Source organism: Colobus angolensis, unplaced genomic scaffold, assembly GCF_000951035.1.
Source record: "Colobus angolensis palliatus isolate OR3802 unplaced genomic scaffold, Cang.pa_1.0 Scaffold242, whole genome shotgun sequence".
Classification (NCBI taxonomy): domain Eukaryota; kingdom Metazoa; phylum Chordata; class Mammalia; order Primates; family Cercopithecidae; genus Colobus; species Colobus angolensis.
This window is the reverse complement of record NW_012115622.1, coordinates 606,389-628,921: the sequence shown is the minus strand read 5'-3', so window position 1 is coordinate 628,921 and position 22,533 is coordinate 606,389. Positions and strand designations below refer to the sequence as shown.

General features: G+C 51.0%; 1 protein-coding gene across 1 annotated transcript in view; it reads right to left on the bottom strand.

Moving 5' to 3' along the window:
* MICAL3 (microtubule associated monooxygenase, calponin and LIM domain containing 3) overlaps positions 1 to 22,533 on the bottom strand; it is a 214,179-nt gene that overhangs the window by 60,419 nt on the left and 131,227 nt on the right. Inside the window, exons 18-19 of the mRNA XM_011945646.1 lie at positions 16,854 to 16,942; positions 15,845 to 15,932 (exon numbers count right to left, since the gene is read on the bottom strand). Coding sequence (XP_011801036.1) covers positions 15,845 to 15,932; positions 16,854 to 16,942 — 177 coding nt within the window. The remainder of the gene's footprint in view (positions 1 to 15,844; positions 15,933 to 16,853; positions 16,943 to 22,533) is intronic.

The following is a 22,533-nucleotide window of genomic DNA, read 5'->3' as shown; positions in this document are numbered from 1 at the left end:
TCATGTTAAAGAGACCTGCAGCGTACAAAAGGTCTTCCTGCGCTCATGTTAAAGAGACCTGCAGCGTACAAAAGGTCTTCCTGCGCTCATTCTCAGACACCTGCCGCCGCCAACTTGGGCTTTTCTCCTCTGCTGCCCCAGTCACTTGCCTTAGCAGGTTGCTTGATGGGACTCGTATTTTTGTACCGTTGACAGCTATGTTCTCATTCCAGGAGGGCAAGCCCCAGAGCTGCGTGTGGAAAGCAAGTTTCTAAGCCACTGCTATGGCAGGCTGGTTTCTGTCCTCACACGCTGCCTCCAACAAACAACTTCAGTGGCTTCCTACTGGCAGGGAGTGTGTGTTCACAAGAGTTCTCCAAGATCACATGACATGCGGTGTTTCTTGCTTGTGAAGTGGGCGATGAGGGAGCAGCAGCAGTGTTTGTTGGGCGACTGCCTGTGCCGGGCACTATGACGGGCAGGCTACACGTGCGGCCTTGAACGTCACAAGATCCCAAAGTCCCTGTGATTACACTGAGGGTTCTGAGTCAGTGATGTTGAATAACATGTCCAAAGACTCACATGAGCCAGAGCCAAGGCTAACCCTAGTCTCTAACAGTCCTTTCACTCGATCATGCAGGCATTTGTTTGTTTTTGACACAGGGTCTCACTCTATTGTCCCAGCTGGAGTGCCCTGGCACAGTCATGGCTCATTGCAGCCTCGAAATCATGGGCTCAAGTGGTCCTCCCATCTCAGCCTCCTGAGTAGCTCGGACTACAGGTGTGCGCCATCACACCTAATTTTTGAATTTTTTTAAGAAACAGGGTCTTGCTATGTTGCCCAAGCTGGTCTCAAACTCCTGGCCTCAAGTGATCCTCCTGCCCCTGGCTTCCCAAAGTGTTGGGATTATGGTGTCAGCCACTGTGCCTGGCCCAGAATGGAATATATATATTTTTGAGAGGGAGTCTCACCCTGTCATCCAGGCTGGAGTGCAGTGGTACAATCTCGGCTCACTGCAACCTCCGCCTACCAGGTTCAAGCAATTCTCTTTCCTCAGCCACCCGAGCAGCTGGGATTACAGGTGCACGCCATCATGCCCAGATAATTTTTGCATTTTTAGTAGAGACGAGGTTTCACCATGTTGGTCAGGATGGTCTCAATCTCCTGACCTCAGGTGATTCATCCGGCTCGGCCTCCCAAAGTGCAGGGATTACAGGCGTGAGCCACCGTGCCTGGCCAAGTTAGTTTGTTACTGTTAGGGTATTTTTACTGTTATTATTACATCATCTCCCAAGGTGCCTTTTTGGCAGATGGAAATCCTGGCACACATCAGTGTATCTGGTCAAGGCAAAGAGGTTTCTTTTAAGCTATACGCCCAATTCTCCAGTAACATACAACTCACCAGTGTGTCATGCAGCTCTCCTGAAAACATGTTTTGTGTGTTATACTATCTCACAGGTAAACCTTGACTTGATTCATATCAGCTGGCCAGGCCATCCTTCCTGACGGCTGCTTCTTGGTGTTGGGAGGCTGTGGACATGTCTAAAGCACTGGAATTCAGCTGGGTCTCCTCTTAAATTGCACGAGTGCTGTGCTCTAGCTGTCTATCTTCCTTACCTGCCCACCCGGATGTAGCCGGGTAAGATCTCAGAAAGGGTAGTGGTTATGCACTGAGGTTTGAAATATTTTAACTCTTTGGTTCAAATACGTGGCTCATGACCCGGAGGTTCCCTACAGTTAAATAACAAGTAATCCGTCAAGTCAGTAGTTGCAGGGCTGACCTCTCAAATCCTGAGGGGCAGGTGAAGACAGGAAGGATGGCTTCTCCCCTACTTCTGCTGTCGTTACCTGATCCTGCTTCTGGCTCCACTTCGCACCCTTGAAGGGCTTTTACATGCATCTTTATTAGGATACCCCTCCCCTTCTGTTCAGGTCTGAACAGAATCCAAAACCAGAGGCTCTGCTGGGGAGAGCGATTATTCTCATCATCTTTGTGTTCCTGAAGCCATCAGTGCATCAGGGTAGATAGTCCATAAAGTGTTTTGAGTAGGTGGTCAGGCTGAAGAATTCTAATCCTGTGTCTGAGCTTCGCTCCACTGTAATGTTGAGCACACTCTGGCCTTGGTTTCCTCATCTTAACGCAGAGAGTTTATACTCACCATGCCTATCAGGTAGCTTGGTGCTACGCAGGGCCCCAAGAACCAATGGGAGCTGCCACCTCATGGAAAGGGCAAGTCTACTGAGACAGCAACAGTTCTCATAGCACTCAAGAGAAATTCTGGTGAAGATGCCAATGGCACAGAGGACGTCAGAGTTCTGAAAAGAGACTACCTCGAATGGCTTGATGTCCTGACACAAGCATTTGACTTCACGGTAGAGAGGAGTTTGGTTCTGGGAAGCAGCTTGCTCACTAGAAAGGGGCCGGCCCAGTGTTGACATGTGGCGGGGGAAGGGCAGAGGAGGACACGGATCAGCACGAGCAAGTCCAGGCTTATGTGCTTTTCCCGAGACTCTGGGCTCTATTCCAACCCTCCCGTTCTCCAGAGCAGAGTGCCCCTGGCCCTCCCAGTCCAGAATGCCTCCAAAGCCAGCTCTGATGTGACCCTCCAGTGAGCAGCTGCACAGCCTCAGGCAGGCTCAGTCTCCATTGCAGGATCCACAGAGACAAACCCATGTTCCATTCCAACAAAAGGCTCTCTCATAAATAGGTTCAGATGCCTTTCTTTCAGAGACGTAAAATCACATATACATACTCCCTTGGCTAGCTGCAGATGGATTTCTGGAAAGAAACGAAAGTTGCCTGCAGCAGTGTCCAAGGCTACCCTATGAAACATCTATCAGAGTCCCACTTCTATTTTCACCTGTCAGAGGGCCACTGAGGCCAGCCTGGAAGAGAAACACTGATCACAGTCACACTTCTGTTTTCACCTATCAGAGGGCCACGGAGGCCAGCCTGGAAGAGAAACATTGATCACAGTCACACTTCCGTTTTCACCTGTCAGAGGGCCACGGAGGCCAGCCTGGAAGAGAAACATTGATCACAGTCACACTTCCGTTTTCACCTGTCAGAGGATCACTGAGGCCAGCCTGGAAGAGAAACATTGATCACAGTCACACTTCCGTTTTCACCTGTCAGAGGATCACTGAGGCTAGCCTGGAAGAGAATCATTAGTGTCTAGGGATGGAGAGGCTCTAAACGAGAAGACAGACACTAAGAACAAAGGCTGACGGTGCAGGAGCGCACAGCCCAGGCTCGGGGCACCCTTTCTGCAGAATCAGCAGCAGCTAAGCAGCTGCAGGTCTATCATCACCCATAAAGCACCCAATCACGCACTGATTCCGAAAGAGGAAACCAGGTGCCCTCCTCTCCGCCAAATGGGCCACAGGGTAACACCGAGGCTCCTGGGTCTAACCAGCAACCCCAGACAAGCCGTGGGACCACGCATAAACCCTTGCTCTGCCTAAGAGAAAGCTACCTGGCTCCCACTCACATTTCCGACTTTCAGGTTAGGAGTTGAAAATTTAGCTTAATGAAGGCCGGGCTTGATGGCTCACGCCTGTAATCCTAGCACTTTGGGAGGCTGAGGCGGGAGGATCACCTGAAGTTAGGAGTTTGAGACCAGCCTAGCCGACATGATGAAACTCAGTTTCTACTAAAAATACAAAAATTAGCCAGACGTGGTGGTATGTGACTGTAATCCCGTCTACTCAGGAGGCTGGGGCAGGAGAATTGCTTGAACCTGGGAGATGGAGGCTGCAGTGAGCCGAGATCACACCACTGCACTCCAGCCTAGGTGACAGAGCGAGACTCTGTCTCAAAAAAAAAGGAGTATTTAGCTTCATGTAAATCCTGTGTAGGATTGTTTGTGCTTTTGTTACTATCGTGAAGAGCCCCTAGGGTGTCATGGAATCAGGAGGTGCCTTCACATCCCATTCACGCAGGCTGAGGGAAAAGCAATGCCAAATCTAGCCAAGCAGCCCACAGAGATTTCACAGTGCTTCAAAACAGCTGGCACGCAACGCAGGTCAACGCCCCCAGCCCACTCTGCTGCAGCCTGGAGACAGCCAAGCTCACACCTCTTCTGCTTCCCTCAATTTCTGTTGGCTGAAGATACATCTCAATGACCACCTTGTCCTAACCCCACAGCAGGCACAGGCCAGAGAGGGAGATCTGTAAACAGACAGTAGAAATGACTCTAATTCACCCTAACTCCAATTCTGCCAGCATTTCCTGGAATCCCTGCCAATGACAATCGTATTTGATATTCTTGTAATGCTTTTAAATAAACAAGTTTCACACTTGTTTCACACATCTTATGTGCTCTTCACAACAACTTTAGCAGACAGAGGAGCAGGTACCGTTTTTCTTCATTTAAAAATTTTACACGTGGTGAAACTGAGGCCCACAGAGGTGACGACGGCAAGCGGGACAGGTGGCAGAACTGAAACTCAAACTAACATCTTCCGTTTGAAGATCTGTGCTGGTTCCACTGAGACCCAGCTCCACTCTCCGAGGCTGGGGCCACCACCAAAGGGTGTGCCCATCCACTGGGGTACAGGAAACAACACAGGATCTCTGCTTTTATTTTGTAGGTCTGCCTTCTAAAACGATCTGCACCGTCTGTCCTACAGCATGCAGTCTTCGTATGGGGTCCCGATGTGTGAGGAAGCACAGCCACCGGGAAGTGTGTTCACGGTTCTGTGGGGGCTGACACACAGGTCTGGAGGCCTGGGCTGGGAGCTGGCAACACCACTCTGGATCACTTTTCTGATTCTCACCGCCCTCTATCCTGATGGACTCCTCTATCCCACTCCCACTTCTCCCACAATACAACTGAGGCCGACAGCATGTCAAGGTCATGTCCTTTCTTCTAACTGTAGTCTAGATCCATGGTTCCCAACTGCGGTGATTCTTCCCCTGGGTCACCTGGCAATGCCTGGAGACATTTTCTATTGACACAGCTTGGGGAGGGGGTGCCACTGATGTCTGACAGGGAGAGGCCAGGGATATACCCAGCACACCACGAGGCACAGGACAGCCCTCACAGCAAAGGAGGATCCAGCCCAAGATGTCCACTGTGCTGGGCTGGAGAAGCCCTGGCTTACAAGTTAGATCAAGTCATTTCTAATCTCTCACCAAACAGGCCAACCAACCAATTCTCCGCACACTCGGACTGTGGCTTGATCTGAGCAGCTGCATTCAGAGTGGTGAGCTCACGACCCTTCACCGTGGCTGCCAAGGTGCAATGCCTGACCAGCAGTACACAGAGGACCAACCGAGGACTGCCTGGTGAACAGGTAGCTCTGGGCTTGCTCTCCACGGAGAGGAAATCCACGACAGAGGTGCATGCTGTGACAAACGTGGTCCCTGCCACTCGCTGGGCACCTGCACCCCAAGTAGCTGCATGAGCCGCCCGAACTTTCCCTTGTCTCAAGGCACAACTCCACTGACGGAAGGCGACTCTGCTCCTCCCAGCAATGCCCCTGGAGGGCACCTGCACATCTCCTACCCCTCCGTCCATGTGTGTCATGTGCATGAGGCCGCAGGAATTAAAGGAGACCAGAGATGAACCTGATGGGCTTCTCGCCCTCTCACTCACCTTCTCCTGGCTGGATGCTAGAAGCCTCTGACAGACAGAACGTTCTACTTGGACATTACAGCAGGATGTCTCACTAAACCCAGGAAGAAAACTCACTGGAGAACATGGCATGGAAAAACACATCTACCTTTACTCCGTGTTCTCAACTCTTCTTTCTCCCCATTTTCCAGAACCCTCCAACCTGAGAGCTCTGAGGGCCCCTGCCACAGCGTGCCTTGCCCAAGTCAGGCCAGGCCGCGCCGCGCGTGCCCAGGAGGCTTCCTGAAAACCTCTCTGTGCTGAACCACATTGCAGTTGGCAGGCGCAACCAGGACTTCCCACGCACACTTAGCCCAAAGACTGAAGAGTCAGTCCCTTTACGTATGAGTTCAGTACAGAGTGGCCCAAGCCTGAGTAGATCAGAATGTCCATATTCAGCACAAAAAGAGGTACAAAATCATCCCTTTCTCCCCTATCCCAAACCCCACACAGGCCCAGGGCAGGCAATGTCGTAAGAGGACTGTGAATGGCAGCTGTGAAGCTGTAACACAACGGGTCAGCTGCACCATCACTCAGGCCTTTGAAGCGTATCAGAAAATGAGGTGGTAGAAGAAAAGCCAACAGACTGATAAGCTAGAAGCGGTGACCCTGGAACTTGAAGAAAAAACATCCCCCAAACATGTTCCCCCATCCTCCACATCACTGGCAGGGTGGACGGATGGAGGAAGGGCTTACTCTTCACAACAAAACTTCAGGCTTGATTTGAGAGGACCAAAACGAGGGATGATATAGAGAAAATGAAGAGAAGGTCCATTTCATATTATTTACAGTCAATTCGGATGGCTGCATTCTCCTCCATTTCTGTTGATGACTTCCTCCCTTGCACCTCAGTGATGAAATCCTTTGCCTTTACTTCATGTGCCGTCTTTCCAAAGGCACATTCCCAACGCTGGGATGGTTGTCAAACAAATTGGGAGACTGTATTTTCCAGGAGTAATGAAATGGACACCCACTGGCTTCTCCAGGGCATCTATGCGTAGAGCTCTTGCCTCTCGCCCATGCTGCCGAGCCCAGGCTGCAGGGAATGATCAACGGCAGCTCCTGTGTCCTCTGCACAGCCTCTACCCAACTCTGAGTTTATTGGTTACATGGCCTTGGCCAAGCATGCCTAACTCCTGTGTCCCTGTTTCCCCATGTGCAACACGGGGCCTCCCTTACGGCTGCTGTGAGGATCCAAGGTCAGCTACATGAAACATCTGCTCAGGGCCTGTGCACAGCGCATGGTACATGTTAGCTACCGCTGCTGCTGCTACTGTGTCTCCCAGCATCGTCTTCTGTGAGTGAGGATGGCGAGGGCCCCCATGGCTAACTGACCAACATCAGTCACCCGTGGGGAAAACAGCAGGAGTGAAGGCACTGCAAGTTTTACTGTCCGTTTTTATTTGGGGAAAGTATTTCAGCAGAGAAGAGGGCTTTCTTGGTTGCAAACACAGACAAGCCCTAAGCACGGTGTTTTCAGCAGCATGAAGGATGACTGCTGGCTCTCGGCGACACAGCAAACCAGTGTGGACCGGCTCTTGCCTCCCCGGCCCTTCACTCTCCTCACTGAGCACCCAGTGCTTCCTGTTTCTCTGAGATCCCAGAGCCCCTTCCCTGCACCCTCCACCCCAGTGTTCCTGTACCTCTACCAACGCCAATGCCCCAAGAAAGCTGAACTGGCCAAAAGGCAGGCAGCAGCTGGTTCAGAGTAATTCACATTAGATGAAACTTGAGAAGAAAATGTTTACTTTTAAAAGAACCTGCTGACCTAGTCTCTCGGTAGTAAACTGGTGGGAAAGAAATTTTATAGCTGGTGTCACTGTAACCTGGTCTTTTGAGAGTCTTAGTTCTGGGGAAGAGGGCAACCATAAATAAATATGCCGCTGTAATCCAGTTAATTGATACCAGCTCTTCCTTGGTTACCAGGTTGTACTTTGTCCACGAAAACTACTCTGGCAGGAGTCCCCACCCCCTGTGCCGTGGCCCCGGCTGGGTCATAGACCCATGGCCTGTCAGGAACCAGGCCGCACAGCAGGAGGTGAGTGGCTGGCTAGTGAGCGTAGCAGCCGGAGCTCCGCCTCCTGTCAGATCAGCGGCGGCACGAGATTCTCCCAGGAGTGGGAACCTCTTGTGCAGTGAGCATGTGAGGGACCCACGCTGCATGCTCCTAAGGCCTGATAATCTGAGGTGGAAGAGTTTCACCCCAAAACCATTGCCCACCCCGGTCTGTGAAAAAACTGTCTTCCCTGAAACCAGACCCTGGTGCCAGCAAGACTGGGGAACAGGGCCCTGCGGCTTGGCTCTTCTCCCTCAGGTGCAGGAGAGTCGGCTCGTCCTGCTTTTTGGTTTTCAGGTTTGAGCTCTGAGCGGTGACCAAACGCCAGGGCTACGCCCCTCTCTGGAGCTCTCCTATACGGTGTTCCCGGCTTCATCAGCCTCGGAAAAACATCAGAACAGCATGAAAACATACTCATTTAGGCCTTTGCCAGGAAAACGGCTCTGGATTTGCCAGGTTTTTGTTGAGGAAAACCCAGACCCACGAAAGCCCTGATCCCGGTGCCCTTGGGACCTTGCCTGGTGTTGGTCTTCAGGAATTAACTCTACCTTAAGGAGCGCCTGTCACCAGAACAACTCAGGGCCCGTGCCCTTCCACTGGTTCTCCTTTCCTGGGGAATTGGCACTGGCCGAGGCGGCGTAACACTGAGATGCAGGGGCAGGGACAATCCAACCTTGCAGAAGGCTCCAGAATCCCAGCGAGGAAGGAGACACTGGACTGAAACGCTTTGGGTTCTTCTGGGCACAGGGACTACTCAATGTAAAACAATTACTGAAGACCAACAGTTCCAAGCATGGACCTAAAAGAAATCAGGCTGCACTGTCTGTGAAATAAGAGTGATCAAGTGGCAGTAACTCTGATGTCTTACAGAACACAGAATTAAGGAAATCAGTCACTTAACAGTCACACCTGGGCAGTCTCACGTGATTAATGTAGAAGCACAAAGAACTGGGTAAGTACAGAAAGAAATACAGGTAAAGAAAACACAAGAGGCCAAGAGAAGTTCTGTAAGGATTTTTCTAGTAGCTGTCCCGGCATGTCCCCAAGAGTCTGTAGCGAGGCGGAGCTGGGGCCCTAGACTCCCTGTCTGTGGAAGGGTGTTCCAAAACTCCCCTTTCATGCCAACAAGGGCCTTCTGAGGGGCATGTGCCTTCTTCCTGTTTTGGGCACATTCTGCCTGTGCATGGCACACTTCTTACTGTCGGGAGGACAAGCACATCAGTGACAAGGTTGGGCTTAGCTAGTCTGAGTTAGGGTGAGGATGCTGGCAGTGTTTCAACCTCTTGCCCACTGTCCTTCTTGGAGACCCATTAAAGTGCCCCCAAAATATTCAGAAAGTGTTCATAAACTGTTTTTGCAAAGCAACGTGGAAGTTGGCCCACAGGAAGTAAAAGGGAGCTGGTGTTCACGTGGCTGGTAGAACCCGGAAGTAATTGATGGAGAGTCCCATCCGCCTGGAGGCCCGCGTCCCCTCCCGGGCAATGAAAGGTGTTTCTGTGCACAAGCCTACCACCCCCTCCCGCCAAGGTAAGCGGTGAGGAGACAAGGAGCAATTATAAAGAAAGAGGTGTTGGCAGCCAACAGGGTGCTGAGAATTCTGGGCGGTGGTGAGAGGAGACCACAGTGCCATGACCTGACCTGGGCAGGAGTGCCAATGGGCCTCGCCGCCCCTTGTTTCATTATGACTAATCTACTTGCTGGCACTTGTGAGGAGCTTGGCCGAGTGAGCTGCAAGGGCTGGCTTCTGAGTCTCAAGGAGGTTTCAGGGCTTTGTGAAAGGGGCTGGAATTTGGAGAGGCTCGCCCTGAAATCTCTGCCTGGCTGCTGCCTTTCAGAGCCCCACACAGGTGTTTTTATCTCAGGGGGCACTTGTGGGACCTGGGTCCTATACGGCATCATCCTGCCCTATTTTTTAGCATGAAAATAGAGTGGCCCATTTTCACAGCCTGCTCTCCTTCCATGTCTGTGCCACGGCATCCCTCTTAGGCAGTGTGTTAATTAGGGAAACTGACAAGGAATTTATGAGAAAAGAGAACAGATTTCAAGAAGTTTCAGAAGGAAACTGAGATCCAAAGGGGATTTTCCAGGGTGTTCCCAATGGGCAGCACGGAATCCCATTCCTGATTCCACACAATCCCCACCTTCCTGCTAGAAGCTTCAGTGCATTGCTCTAAACATCCCCTCCACTTTTTTGCTGGGGAATGGGAAAGCAGCAGTAGCCAGGGGCTAAGATTTGAAAATTATGCACATGTATGTATCCATCCTTATTACTCTTAATTTATTGTCACTTATTGCGCCTCCCACACCCTAATTCCTTCTCTCCTTTCTGCAGGCACCGACTGACTTATTTCAGAGAAAGGGAAGCAAGAGGCTACGGACCTGGGGGGCTAAAGGGAGGGAAGGCCATGAGTAGGCCAGGAGACACCGCCCAGACTCTTGGAACCAGCAAGGCTCTGAGGAAAATGACGGTGTCACAGCAGAGCTGTGAGCGACTGGGAGGTGAGGCCCTCCCTGACCTGGACTGTGGTTGTCGAGAATGCCAAGCAGACCCTAGGGCCCTGCTGCTCTGATCTATCGGGAAGCCAAGAGAGCTGCTCCGGGGGGACGGAGGCCAGCGAGGGCTCTTGCATATGAGAACACCCAAGTGCCTAGGGCCTGGCAGGTGCAGACTCGGGGCTGAGAGCTCGGCTCACCATAGCACAGTGCCCTCTCCTGGGTCAATTCAGCATGAGGCTAGGCCTGTGCCCACTGCAGGTGGCAAAATGTGGGAACAGTGCCATGGCTGCTAAAGCCAGCAGCGGTATGTGTGAGAAGGGAATAGTCTGCTTTTAATACAGGCTAGTCTCTCCAGGCTGGAGAAGGGGCAAACAGAATCAGATATCCCAGCTCAGTGTCCAGGTCACACCAAAGACAGCATGAGAGAGAAATCAGCTTGGGAGGAAAGAGCAAGAACTTTCAACCTCACCAGGAGCAAGGCTGCTGCGCCTGTGGGCATGCCTGGCAGAGCCTCCAGGCAGAAGACAGACACGTCCCTGGCCCCAGCTCCCTGCCAGTTGGAGGCAGGAAGAAGGTGCCTAGCTCTATGTCCCTATGGTTGACCAGGCTCTGTGTGGCATTTCCACCCCTCCATCTGCCTAGCCAGCGGGCCCTCCTGCTGGGGGACTGCACCCAAGGCCCATGGGCACAGGTGGCATCTGTCTTGCTTTTCTCCACTTGCAGCTGCTGCAAAGCAAAACTTCACACCACTCCAGCCCCTACACAGGAGTCCTTTGTTAATGGGAACCTATGTCAGGTATAAAAACCTATTTCCCCACTTTGCACCTTGCTGTCTTGCTGACCCCCGGAGTGGGAGTCCTCAGCCACAGCGGCCTCAAGCCCACTCCCAAGACCTGCCTGAGCTTCCCCCTTTCCCACCCTCTGGTCAAGAGAAAGGGAAGGAAAAGAAAAACTCAGAAACCCAAAGATTGTTTGGAATTTATTCTCTTAAATAAGAATGTAACATTTGTTAAAAAAAATAAATAAATAAAAGCACGACACCTTGGTTTCACAGTAAACGGCAAAAACAAAGTTACACAATTAAATAAAAACTCACAAAGAAACACACCAAGAACTCACAAGAGCACAGGTTAAAAACATGGGTAAAAATAAAGGTTGAGAGAAGGCGGGCAGTAGACAGGCAGCAGCGGAGTGTTCCTTGGCACAGCTAATCCTCTCCTGTTGGGCTCTCGTACTGCCGCCGGGAAGCCGGCTGGCTGTCCGCCCCTCCCGCATGCACCCCAAGCTGAATGCCTCGGGAGAAAAGTGAACCCCTTGGTGCCCTGCTCAGACCTTCAAGGCTATGGTGGAACCCCTTTTGGGACGGCCTAAGAATCTTCCAGTGTCCTGCAGAAAAGAGTTGAAGATGCACTAACCACCAAAAGACAGGAGTGAGCTCACACAGCTAACTCAGTGGAGCCAGCATGCAAGCCAGACAGAAGACACATGAGGTGGGTGGCCGGCTCTCCATGGTGCCCTGGCAGCGGTAGCCCCCTGCTGTCCTAGTTTGCTCTTGGGGCCATTTCTTGGGGTGTGTGCTGCTCCTTTTCTGAGATACCCACCCACTCATTTCCCTACAGGCCTGCTGCCCTTAGGCTGCTGTGTGTCCTCAAAGCCCCGACCTGGGGTACGGCTCCCCAGTGTGAGGCTCCCGTGGTTCTCAGAACCAGAACAAGAAGCTTTAGAAACAGCTTCACAATTATTATTATTACTGTAATTTAGGGTGCAATAAATATCTACCCATTTATGTGCAATTAGATCTATATACATATAAATGTGTACCTAAACATAAACACTCACACATCACTGTCAACTGTGGCTCTTGGGGTCAGGTGGGAGGTAAGCTGGATTGCAGAATTCCCTTGCTCTACTAAAAGGCTTTCCATAAATGCCTAGAAGGGAAGAGGACTTGGGAAGCAGTAAGACTTCCTAACTTCCTCTGTCAGGTGGGAACCCCAGGGCTGAATGAAATTCTACTGCCTGGCCGCCCTTCTCGCTGCTGTGGGAAAGGCCTGCGTGTCCTAACAGCCCATTCAGGATCTCAACTATGGAACCTCATGGTTATCAGGAAAGGAGTGTCTGGGGACACGGGTCAGGCAACTGCCACTTGTGACCTTCATTTTTTAACTCCAGATCATCTTTTTCATAAGATGAGAGGAAACTAACGTGTTTCTCCCCTTCCATCTCTGGCCGGCACTGCCAATGAACCCGGTGATGAGCACTTGGCGGAAAAAGCTCTTCTATTCCCTTCCGGCTATGCCTTCGGCTGCCCTGCTTCATTTTTGGTTATCGACCATATCAGACAAAAAGAAGATTCCTCTGGACAAAAACGAATTCAAGAAACCTGCAACTAAACTTCTCATGTCCCAGGGGGAAATAATCCCATTTGGGGATTTCCTTTCCCTGCCTATTGTTGTTTAAACTTTTTCTAAAGTCATGGTGGATAGTACGAGGCCAGGGTAAGAAAATCTGTGCCAGGACCACTAATATGTAGTAGTAAGTATAAGCTTGGAAACAGAGCATTTATAGATTTAAGAACAAAAAAGAGAATTTCTGTATTAAAAGCACATTACAAACAAAAATACTGTAAACAATGCCCCCAAACACTAAATTAGGCAGCAAGTACAGATTTGGTTACCAGAGAAAGACAACATTTTAAAGCCGACCTAGAGTGGGTTCTTTGAACTGTGGGTTTAATTGGGTACGGGTGTGTTGTTTTGTTTTTGTTTTGGCAATAGCAAGAATTTTGGCATAAAAAGAAAAAGAATATAAAGGAGAAGAGTGAAATGCCACGATATAAAGAGCAGGCACAGAGTAAAAGCACAGCTGGGTCAAACACTGCCCAGTCATAGCTTTACCAGCCCTGCCTCCTGGGGACGCAGGTCTAGGGAGGATGGTTGAGTTACACACGAGAGAATCAAGCGCCTTCATCATGGCCTCTTCTGGTCGAGCACACAGTGGAGGCGGCTACCATGGGTCTGCACTAATGACTGGTCTCTGCCACATACATTCTGGGGCCCTGAAATACCTCAGCTTTCCCTTTTCTTTTTTCTTTTTTTAGATGGAGTCTAGCTCTGTCGTCAGGCTGGAGTGCAATGGTGCGATCTCGGCTCACTGCAACCTCTGCCTTCCTGGTTCAAGAGATTCTCCTGCCTCAGCCTCTTGAAAGCTGGGACTACAGGCGCATGTCATCACGCCAGCTGATTTTTTGTATTTTTAGTAGAGATGGGGTTTCACCATGTTGGCCAGGATGGTCTCAATCTCCTGACCTCGTGATCCACCCGCCTCAGCCTCCCAAAGTGCAGGGATTACAGGCGTGAGCCACCGCGCCCGGCCACACCTGAGCTTTTCTGAAATTTTTCAAAAGGAAGTCTAGTTAAGTCATCAAAGCTTCAGTTTCATATTTAAAGAAGGAAATCTCTATCAAAGGACAAAAAGGTATCTATTTCATGCCAGCCATAAAATAGCACCCACAATCCTGTTCCTTTCCTAGCGAGGCTAGCAGCAGAGGGAGCTCACCGGGAGGCAAGGTGCCCTGGACTCTGAGCTGCCGGAGGGTGAGCCCCTCAGCCCTGAGCTCACTGACCTTTGCCACCTAAGCTGGGGGACAGTGCCTGTCATTAACTGTATGGGTCCACACTGTGTTTCCTTCGGAATACCACATTGTGAACTCCCGTGCTATACCAAGTCACTTTCTGGCTCAGGATCGAGAGCCACGTGGACCGAGACGTCCTCGGGGCTCTGACTCTTTCTTGGGAGGTTTTGTTCTTTAACCACACTGCCAGCTCTCACCCTGTCTCCCCACTACGTAGAACATTCTTCTTCTCTATGGAACCCTTAATTCTTTAGAACTCCCAAAAACCTGAAACCCATTATACTTTCAATTAGACAGCAAGAATGGCAACCTGAACCAGGATGGGAAAGTCAGCAAACCTGGCTTCATTCAGGAATAACCTAAACTTCATTGTGTTTCATTCTTTTTAAAGAATGTTCTGTACTCCAAACCCAAATGGACAGTTCAATCTCTTTTGAGTTGTTCTACTGAGTAGTCGGGTTCCTCAGAAAATCCATCTCTGCTGAAACAGGACCCAGACTAACAAGGTGGCGCTCTCCCCAAATGAATGTACATTCTATAGCATAAAGCCGAAGTCTCTGTCTAGACCCCTTTGGTTATTTTTCTCTACCAGTGATTCTGCCCATGCTCTGAGAGTGTCAGCTGCAAAGGCCTGTTGGTACTTAAGACAGATTATAAAGATCTTCAAGACTGCAGAAGGTTTAAAAGTCATTAATGGTTGAAACATGGCTCTAAAATGTTGGTCCCACCTGCAGGGCACTTAAACAACTTGCTCAGATTATAACAAGGACACGTTCAGTAGCAGAAGCTGAGTTCACCTGGCTTGGCTGGGGTTTGCTGGGTCCCGGCCTCCAGTTCACTGCTCCCAGGGTGTGCCGCCTAGCCTCTGGGCACATTTTCCCTCTCCCAGAATGAGCACCACAAGGCCTACATGAAGCAGCTCTTAGGGAAGGGAAAGGATGCATCTCTGGAACCTCTCAGTGAGGGCCAAATGGGTAATTCTGTTGTCCCACCACAGGAATTCTATGACCAACTCCTTCACGGTTCCTGGCATTGGCTGACCATCTTCAATTTTTACCAGTTTTGTACATAGCTGCTTGAGATATATGTGTTTTGAACAAGAGGAAAGTGTGACAGACAGAAACACAGCCCTGCTGGCCCCCTCTTGCCCCAGTGACCCTGGGCTGTGAACCACCTGGAGCTGCATGTGGGACATTCAGAACACCCAGCAGTTTGCGGAGCTGCGGACGCATCTCACAGACAAGTTTTACATGGAACTGAGAGAGGTCATTTTAAGGAAAAAACCTACATAATTCTTCCCAACAGGCCTCGTACCCACAAACCCGGCAAGTCCTGCCATGCTATGACAAGAATAAATGTGTTTTTAGAGGTAGAGATGGTTTTGTTCACCTCCCAACACAAGGAAGTGGTCATGAAAGTGGGACAGGTTAGGGCTGGGACCTCATGAGAAGCCCAGTGGCCATGGGGTCAGGACAGGGCATGCCCCATCATGGTGCAGGGAAGACAGGAGAGCAGCCACAGCTCATCCAGACACAGTGACACGGAACAGGATGCAGAATCTTAAGTGAAGGTGAACGCAAAGCCAGACCACGGGGCTTAATCAACGCAGCTCCAGGCCATCAGAGGAGCTTGGAAGCAAACTGCATGAGGGGCCGAGTGGCCTTGGCCTCATCAGGAGTGATAACGGGAGCAGTGTCTGAGTGCCTGCAAGCTCCTGTCTACCCACACAGGACCAGGGCCGCCCTCATGTGTGATGCTGCTGGACGGGGCTGAGGGATCGCACTTCATGGCTCTGCCGCCCACCGGATGGCCCCCTCACTGGGCCACAGCCTGCCAGTGGAACTCCCCTCCGATTTGCACCAGCACCTCCGACAGGCCATAGAGAAAGGGGACTCCGAACGCAAGCAGCTGGCACATGAAAAAGGAGTCCAGAGGGTTTTGGGCCACTTGATGCCCGAATGAAGAAATGTTGCTTTGGAGGTGCTGGCTCATGCCCTTGGCCTTGTCACAGAGGCCGAGGGAGTGACGCGCCACCCAGCCAAACAAGGAAGTGAGGCTACCTGGGGTTCTCTCAGTCGAGCCGGCCACGGCACTGGCCCGTCCGTTGGCGTCTGTGGTGGGGCCATCCTGCAGGGGTCCTTTGGCCTCCTAGGAAAGTTCATGGAAAAACAAGAGTGGCTCTGACTGATGCACTCAAATTCTCAAAGCCCCAGAGGCACTGACAATCTGACAGGCTGGTTTTAAATTTTATTTATTTATTTTTAAGAGACAGGGCCTTGCTGTCGCCCAGGCAGGAGTGCAGTGGCGTCATCATAGCTCACTGCAGCCCCAACCTCCTGGGCTCAGGCAATCCTCCCACCTCAGCCTCCTGAGTCACCGGAAGTCAAAGTCTAGATCCACCCAGGTGCACCTCTTCCTGCAAGTCCCTCTGTGGGCAACAGAAGCCCTCAAGGGGGACTGACAGGCAGGCGTGCTGACAAGGTGGCAGCCATGCTGAAGAGACTGCTGGGTTCACCTCAGCAAAGAGAGGTGGAGAAGCCACCCTCATTAAAAAGAGCATAAGAAAGGAGGAAGTTCTCAAATAACTCACAGAATGAGTGAAACGCCCCGTAGGCAGGGCGCCCTCTGGGTGTGGTGAGTGAGGGTGGGGTCACCGAGGAGCAGAGGGATCCTCCGGACAGAGTCTCCTCTCCCACTCTGCCCTTCTGGGGGAGGCTTTAATCATGTGGAACATGAGTGGGCATCACCCCAGTGGCAGGGTGTCTGTCCTCTCAGAAAGATGTGTGTTGACAAAGGCAGATGTCTACGCAGCTGAGACGGAGAGCTGCATCATTTCCTGGGTCCCACTCAGGCGGCAGGTGGAGCCTTCACCTTAGCGAGGCAACCTCAGATCATTCATGAAAGATGCTTCCCTCCCCACCTGGGGTGCCACTGCGTCTCAGGCCCTCCTCACTCCCAGGAGAGGCAAGGCCACAGGGGGGGTCTTTGCAGGTTGGCCGCCCCTGGCCCATAGCCACACTGCTGCAACACCCACTGCTTCTCCCCCACTTACAGGATGGTCACCATTACCTTTCCAGACAGGGGAGCCACCGCTGGTCTCTTTCTTTGTGCGTAGCCAGAGAGTCGATAGCAGTAGTGTGGCTTACAGTAGAATTTACCTGCGGACAGCAAGAGGCAGGGACAGAGGCGATGAGCCAGGCACCGATCCTGAACGAGCCTCCCTGGTCTCAGCCACTCCTTTCCATCTCCTCCAGCCTCAGGAGGCCATCAAGCCACCCAGCCTTCCCTGGGCCCAGCTTTCTGGTTTACTGGGAAGCCGGTTCCCCCCAGTAAATTTTGATTCTAGCCCTCCTCTCCCCTGGCCTGAACGGGGTCTTTTCCTTTGGGAATGTGAAGGCCATTGAGCCATCACCCAATCAGTCCCCAGAGCGAAGATGTGAAGCCTGTGTGGCAGGGCCAGCAAACAAAGTGGCAGTGTGTGAGGAACAAAGATGTGGTCACATGAAACGCTGGGAGTAGCATTGCTGGGGAAAGCAAGAATGAATACAAGTGCGGGGTGGAGGCTGCAGGGGTGGAGGCGTGGAGGCTGCAGGGGTGCAGCATCGCTAGGCATCGGCTCTGACAGGCCCATCTCTGCTGCTCCCCCTCCTGCACCCTATCCCTCACCCCCTCCCAGTCCCCTCAGAGGGTCAGGATCAGCAGGAAAGGACATTAGAAAACAAAAAATACCGCAATGGATTATAAGTAGGATGGAACAGAACAGAACATAATAGAACAGAATAGAATAGAATAGAACAGAACAGAAAAGAACAGAATAGAACAGAAACGAAACGAAACCAGAGTTTACTGTGGCGTGATGAGAATAAAACATTACTTCTTGGAACTTGCAGCTGTGTCTGGGTCTCAATGTAATGTGTATCCCCATGGGGAGTGTGGTCAGAAAAATCTGAACGACACTGGACCTGAATTTCCCCATGACTTTGGTAATGGAATTAACCCACAGAGTCATTTTTTCACTCTCACTTAAAGAGCGAAGGCTTTTGAATCTCAAGTGATAAACCCTACTATAAAAACTGCTGAAACAGAAGTAATCTCATTTCACTTTCCTCATTTGTAGAGACTGCTTCTTAGACAAATGAGCTTCCCTGATCTCAAAGCTACAAGAGGACCTAAATGTCAAAGAAAATAAGGGTAAGATGGCATTCTTCCCTTTCCTTTTCCCTCATGATCTATCTTTCTTCTTTTCCTTCAGAGAAACTGACTTGTTTCACCTGCACTCCCTACCCAATGCTGAATAAATCTATTAGGAAGACACAGATTTTAAATACTTTTCACAATGCCTAGTACATTTTCTCAGAATGATTCACTGGCTACTGGCACTTGGTCAGGATGCAGAGACTCTACAGTGGCGACCCCTGATCCTGACGGCCAAAAGCCCGCCAATCTTACCGCCTGTTTCTCCACCGGGGGGGTGGAGCCATTGGTTGTCGCCTGGAGCTTGGCCACAACTTCCTTTTCCATCTGAATAAGCCACTCAGCTTTTGTACATGTTGGTTACCAATAATTAGGATAAGATAAGATGTACAAGTGCTTGGATCATGTGCTACTTGTTTTGGTTTGTTTTGTATCTCATTCTTTAAGAAATACCCTTCCCTCCTGAATGGCGTAAACCCGGGAGGCGGAGCTTGCAGTGAGCTGAGATCCGGCCACTGCACTCCAGCCTGGGCGACAGAGCCAGACTCCGTCTCAAAAAAAAAAGAAATACCCTTCCCTCCTCCACGAGACTCTGACAGGGGCTGGCAACCACCTGGCCTGAGCTTCCACCACCAGTCACGTATGACCCAGGCCACTCAGCAACTCACTCCCTCCACCCCACCCAGGACAGGGTGCTCTGGGGACTGGCATGTGGCTAAAGGCAGGCTCACTGGAGACGTTATGGGGATGCTGAGGGAGGTGAGGGAAGGGGTAGCCCTTCCCTGAGGACTGCTATCTGGCCGGAAGCTGTCAAGCTAAGGCTTCAATTGTAATCTGCACTGGGTTTCTATTACTTGTAACCAAGAGCATTGCTTCTTACAGTATCAGAAAACTAAAATGCTATCATGGCTTTCATTTCTTCCTTCTATTTTTTTCCTACATGAATTTGCTTGTTTTTGCAAAAGTGGAATCCCAGATCTTAAACTCTAACTCAATTGAACTCAACCGAATCCTCCTTGAACTCTGCTCTGGTATCCTCAACTAATAAAGAAAGAAGGTTTACATTTCAGAAACAAGACCTCCAAGCCTAATCAGAAAGTTCCAGCAAACTGTGTTCTCTAGGAAGGCAGTACAGGCGATGCGAGGAACGTGAGCGCTAAATGTGATCTCAGTTCCAACACCGTCTCAACTGCTCAGCAGCCGTGTGAACTCATCTGTCGTTTGGAACGTGTCTCCTCCCATGGAGATGAACACAGTACCCACTTCATAGGTGGAGATATTAAATGAGGTGGCACAAATCATGTGTGCGCATCTCCCCATATCCCTTCCCAAACTCAAGACGATGTCACTTTTTGCTTATTAAAAAAAAAAAGCACTAATTTTAATGTTAACATTTGCCAAGTGCCAGACACTACTTTAACTGCTTTCCATCTATCAACTCATTTAATCCTCAAACAAGCCGGTGAGGCAGGTGCCATTCGTATCCACCTCTTCCTCAGCGAGGCACAGAAGGCCGAGTGACCTGCCCAGCGTGTCCCACAGTCAGTGAACCGCAGAGGCGGATGTGGTTCAGGATGCTGGTGCCAAGAGCCTGGACTACCACGACACTACCATGCCTGCCTCAGTGGGAAACCCAGCCTTGCTATGCTTTTAAAAATTAGCTACGAATTGTGGGTGATTCAGTCAAGTGACTGATTCTCAATGGTCCAAATTAAGGATCCTGATAACTGAATACGGGAGTGACTGGAAAAGGGAAATGGAGAAAACAGATGGCCACAGTGCAAACCCAAGGTCAAGTGGGTCGTCCATTCATTCATTCACCCAGGCCTGAGTGCCACTGTATGACAGCCACCGATATGAACACCGAGACCCCCAGGCAGGCAGGCAGACTTGTTCTCCCGAGACGCATGGGTAAGATGAGACAGTGCGAGCCCTGCATGGAGAACCACATGGGCGCACTGGTGCCTGGGCAGCTGCCCTCTTTCAAAAGAGCCAGACCCCTCTCTGAGGAGCGCCACATGGAGATGTGGGCCACGTGCAGCTCACCCTGTGGAGACCAGGGGGTGTACTCCAGGAGAGGACACAGCAGAGCCACGTCCTAAGGAGCAGTGGCTTCATTACGCTTATGGGATGGAAAGACACTGGAGCAAAGAGTGCAGCACATTGCGGGCAGCTGACGGCAGACGCTGGGGTGGACACACAATGCTCTCTCCACCTGGGACAAGGTTGTGGGCTCTGGCTGCATGGCAGTGGCTAGGACATTGATGAGATCCAAGTCATACCTTTTAAAATCCCTCCAGTTGTTCTGTGGAAACAGACTGGGGTGTAACAGAGGCAGGCATGGAGACAGTCTCAGGCTCGTCACTGATGAGGGCCACCCTGCACACATCACCTGTGGAGGTAGTGGGTGTCTCTTCTCAAGATGACAGGGAAGGCCTGATACTAATTTAGAGTCCTTGTCTTAAGAGCTGGCAGCAATCACAAAAGAGCTAGTGCTTTGCAAAAAAAGAGCCGCTCTGTGTTTGAGCAGACGGCATCCTCGAGAAAGAGCTGAAGACAGAACAAATACCACCACAAGTAAAACATGGGGACATCTTCAAATATGATTCTTTTTTTTGAGGCGGAGTCTCGCTCTGTCGCCTGGGCTGGAGTACTGTGGCCGGATCTCAGCTCACTGCAAGCTCCGCCTCCCGGGTTCATGCCATTCTCCTGCCTCAGCCTCCCAGGTAGCTGGGACTACAGGCGCCCGCCACCTCGCCCGGCTAGTTTTTTTGTATTTTTTAGTAGAGACGGGGTTTCACCGTGTTAGCCAGGATGGTCTCGATCTCCTGACCTCGTGATCCGCCCGTCTCGGCCTCCCAAAGTGCTGGGATTACAGGCTTGAGCCACCGCGCCCAGCCCAAATATGATACTTAATTTACTAGTATGGAGTTGGCAGTGGGCCTGGAGTCACAATCCTTGAATCTCTGCCCTGGAATGAATCTTAGGTGTCATTTGGTACAAGTGAGCTATTACTAGTTGTGTCAATTTGGACAAACAACATGTAAGTTCTCTGAACTCAGCTTCCTGACTTCTGATTACAATAATAAAAAGTTACCTAATGGGGTTGTTGTGAGGACAAAGGGCGTGATGAGCTGGGGCCCAGCACAAGGCCTCGGTTACTTCCTCATGCCACAACCTCCCCAGCTTATTCTTTGTTCTCTGAGCCTCTTCAGTTAGACTTCTGAGACACTCGGCAACTTGGATAAAAAACAGGCCAAAACTTCAGTGCCGCTGAAGTTCCTTACTGGCTGTAGTCCATCTGTCCTCTGACAGATGAGGGAGAGGTCTGGGGAGGGGCTAAGCTGATGAAAATTTTAGCTGGGTTAAAATTTGGGAAGCTGGTTTAGAATGGCTGTCTTTTCTGCTCCAGTGTTAAGAATACTGCACTCAACCAGGCTGGCCTCATCCTGTCCCGGCCTCTCGCTGCCACCCGAGCTCCTGCCAGGTGTGCACGTCTGCCCACTACTCCGCCACCATAGCCTTCTCTCTCAAAGTCTAGCCAAGGGTCAGCGAGGTCATTCCAAGCCACTCTTGAACTTCACAGATTTCCTCCTCCCCGCGTGTCTACAAAGCCACAACCTAGGCTGTGCACAGAGCCATTTGCTGCACACACTCGTGTCGCCTGCTACTCCTCACGGGCCCCATCCCCAAAGGACCGTGAGCTCCTGGAGGCACACATTACACTTCCGCATCTTTCACAGAAGGCAGCAAAGATGCACACACACCCATGGGCAAAAGTACCCATAGATCAATCAGCTGCGCCTTGCAGCATCTTCTTTCTGGGCAGACTCCACGGTGAGAGGCTAACTAGAACACCCTGAGCATCAGGGACAGCTGAGCGAGGTTGGGTGGCTCCCTCTGCCAGGCCCCATCCTTGAGATCAAATGCGCTATCCAAAGAGCAGGTGTGTGGGAGAGGTGGAACAAAAGACTTGACAGCAAACAATCTGCCTGCCTTATCTAAACAGCATCCTAATTCTTCCACTCTTCCCTGACTCGGGAGTGCTTTTTACCAACATAGTAGAAGGGCCAGGCACCATGCAGGAGTCAGTCTTTCTTGGCTCACCTCTCTGGGCTCCTTCCTTGCTCCTTCTGACAGAGGTGCCCGTTTGTTCATCCTTGGGACAGCTGAAGTGACTAGGTCCTAACTGCATGGCATCCCTCTCCTGTATGACATCACTGTATAATCTCACAGCCATGCAATCTTCTATCAGTGTCAGGGTGTTTATGCCACCTTATAAAGATTACTGCCTCTCCTATTAATCTAGGCCCCCTCATTACTCTGGAATCTATAAGACTGCCTCCCACGAAGTCCCTGCAGCATCCTGTAGGAATGGGGACGGGGGTCATCAATGCAGGGTCCTCAGATGGCAGCCAGCCTGCCTCTGCCCATCATGATGGCTCTATCATCTGTGTGCAGAATTCTCTACTGTTTACCTTGTCAAGGTCTTTTCATTGTAAAAACTGGCACATGTTGCCAAAGACCAGGCCTTGAACACCACAGTAAATCAGAT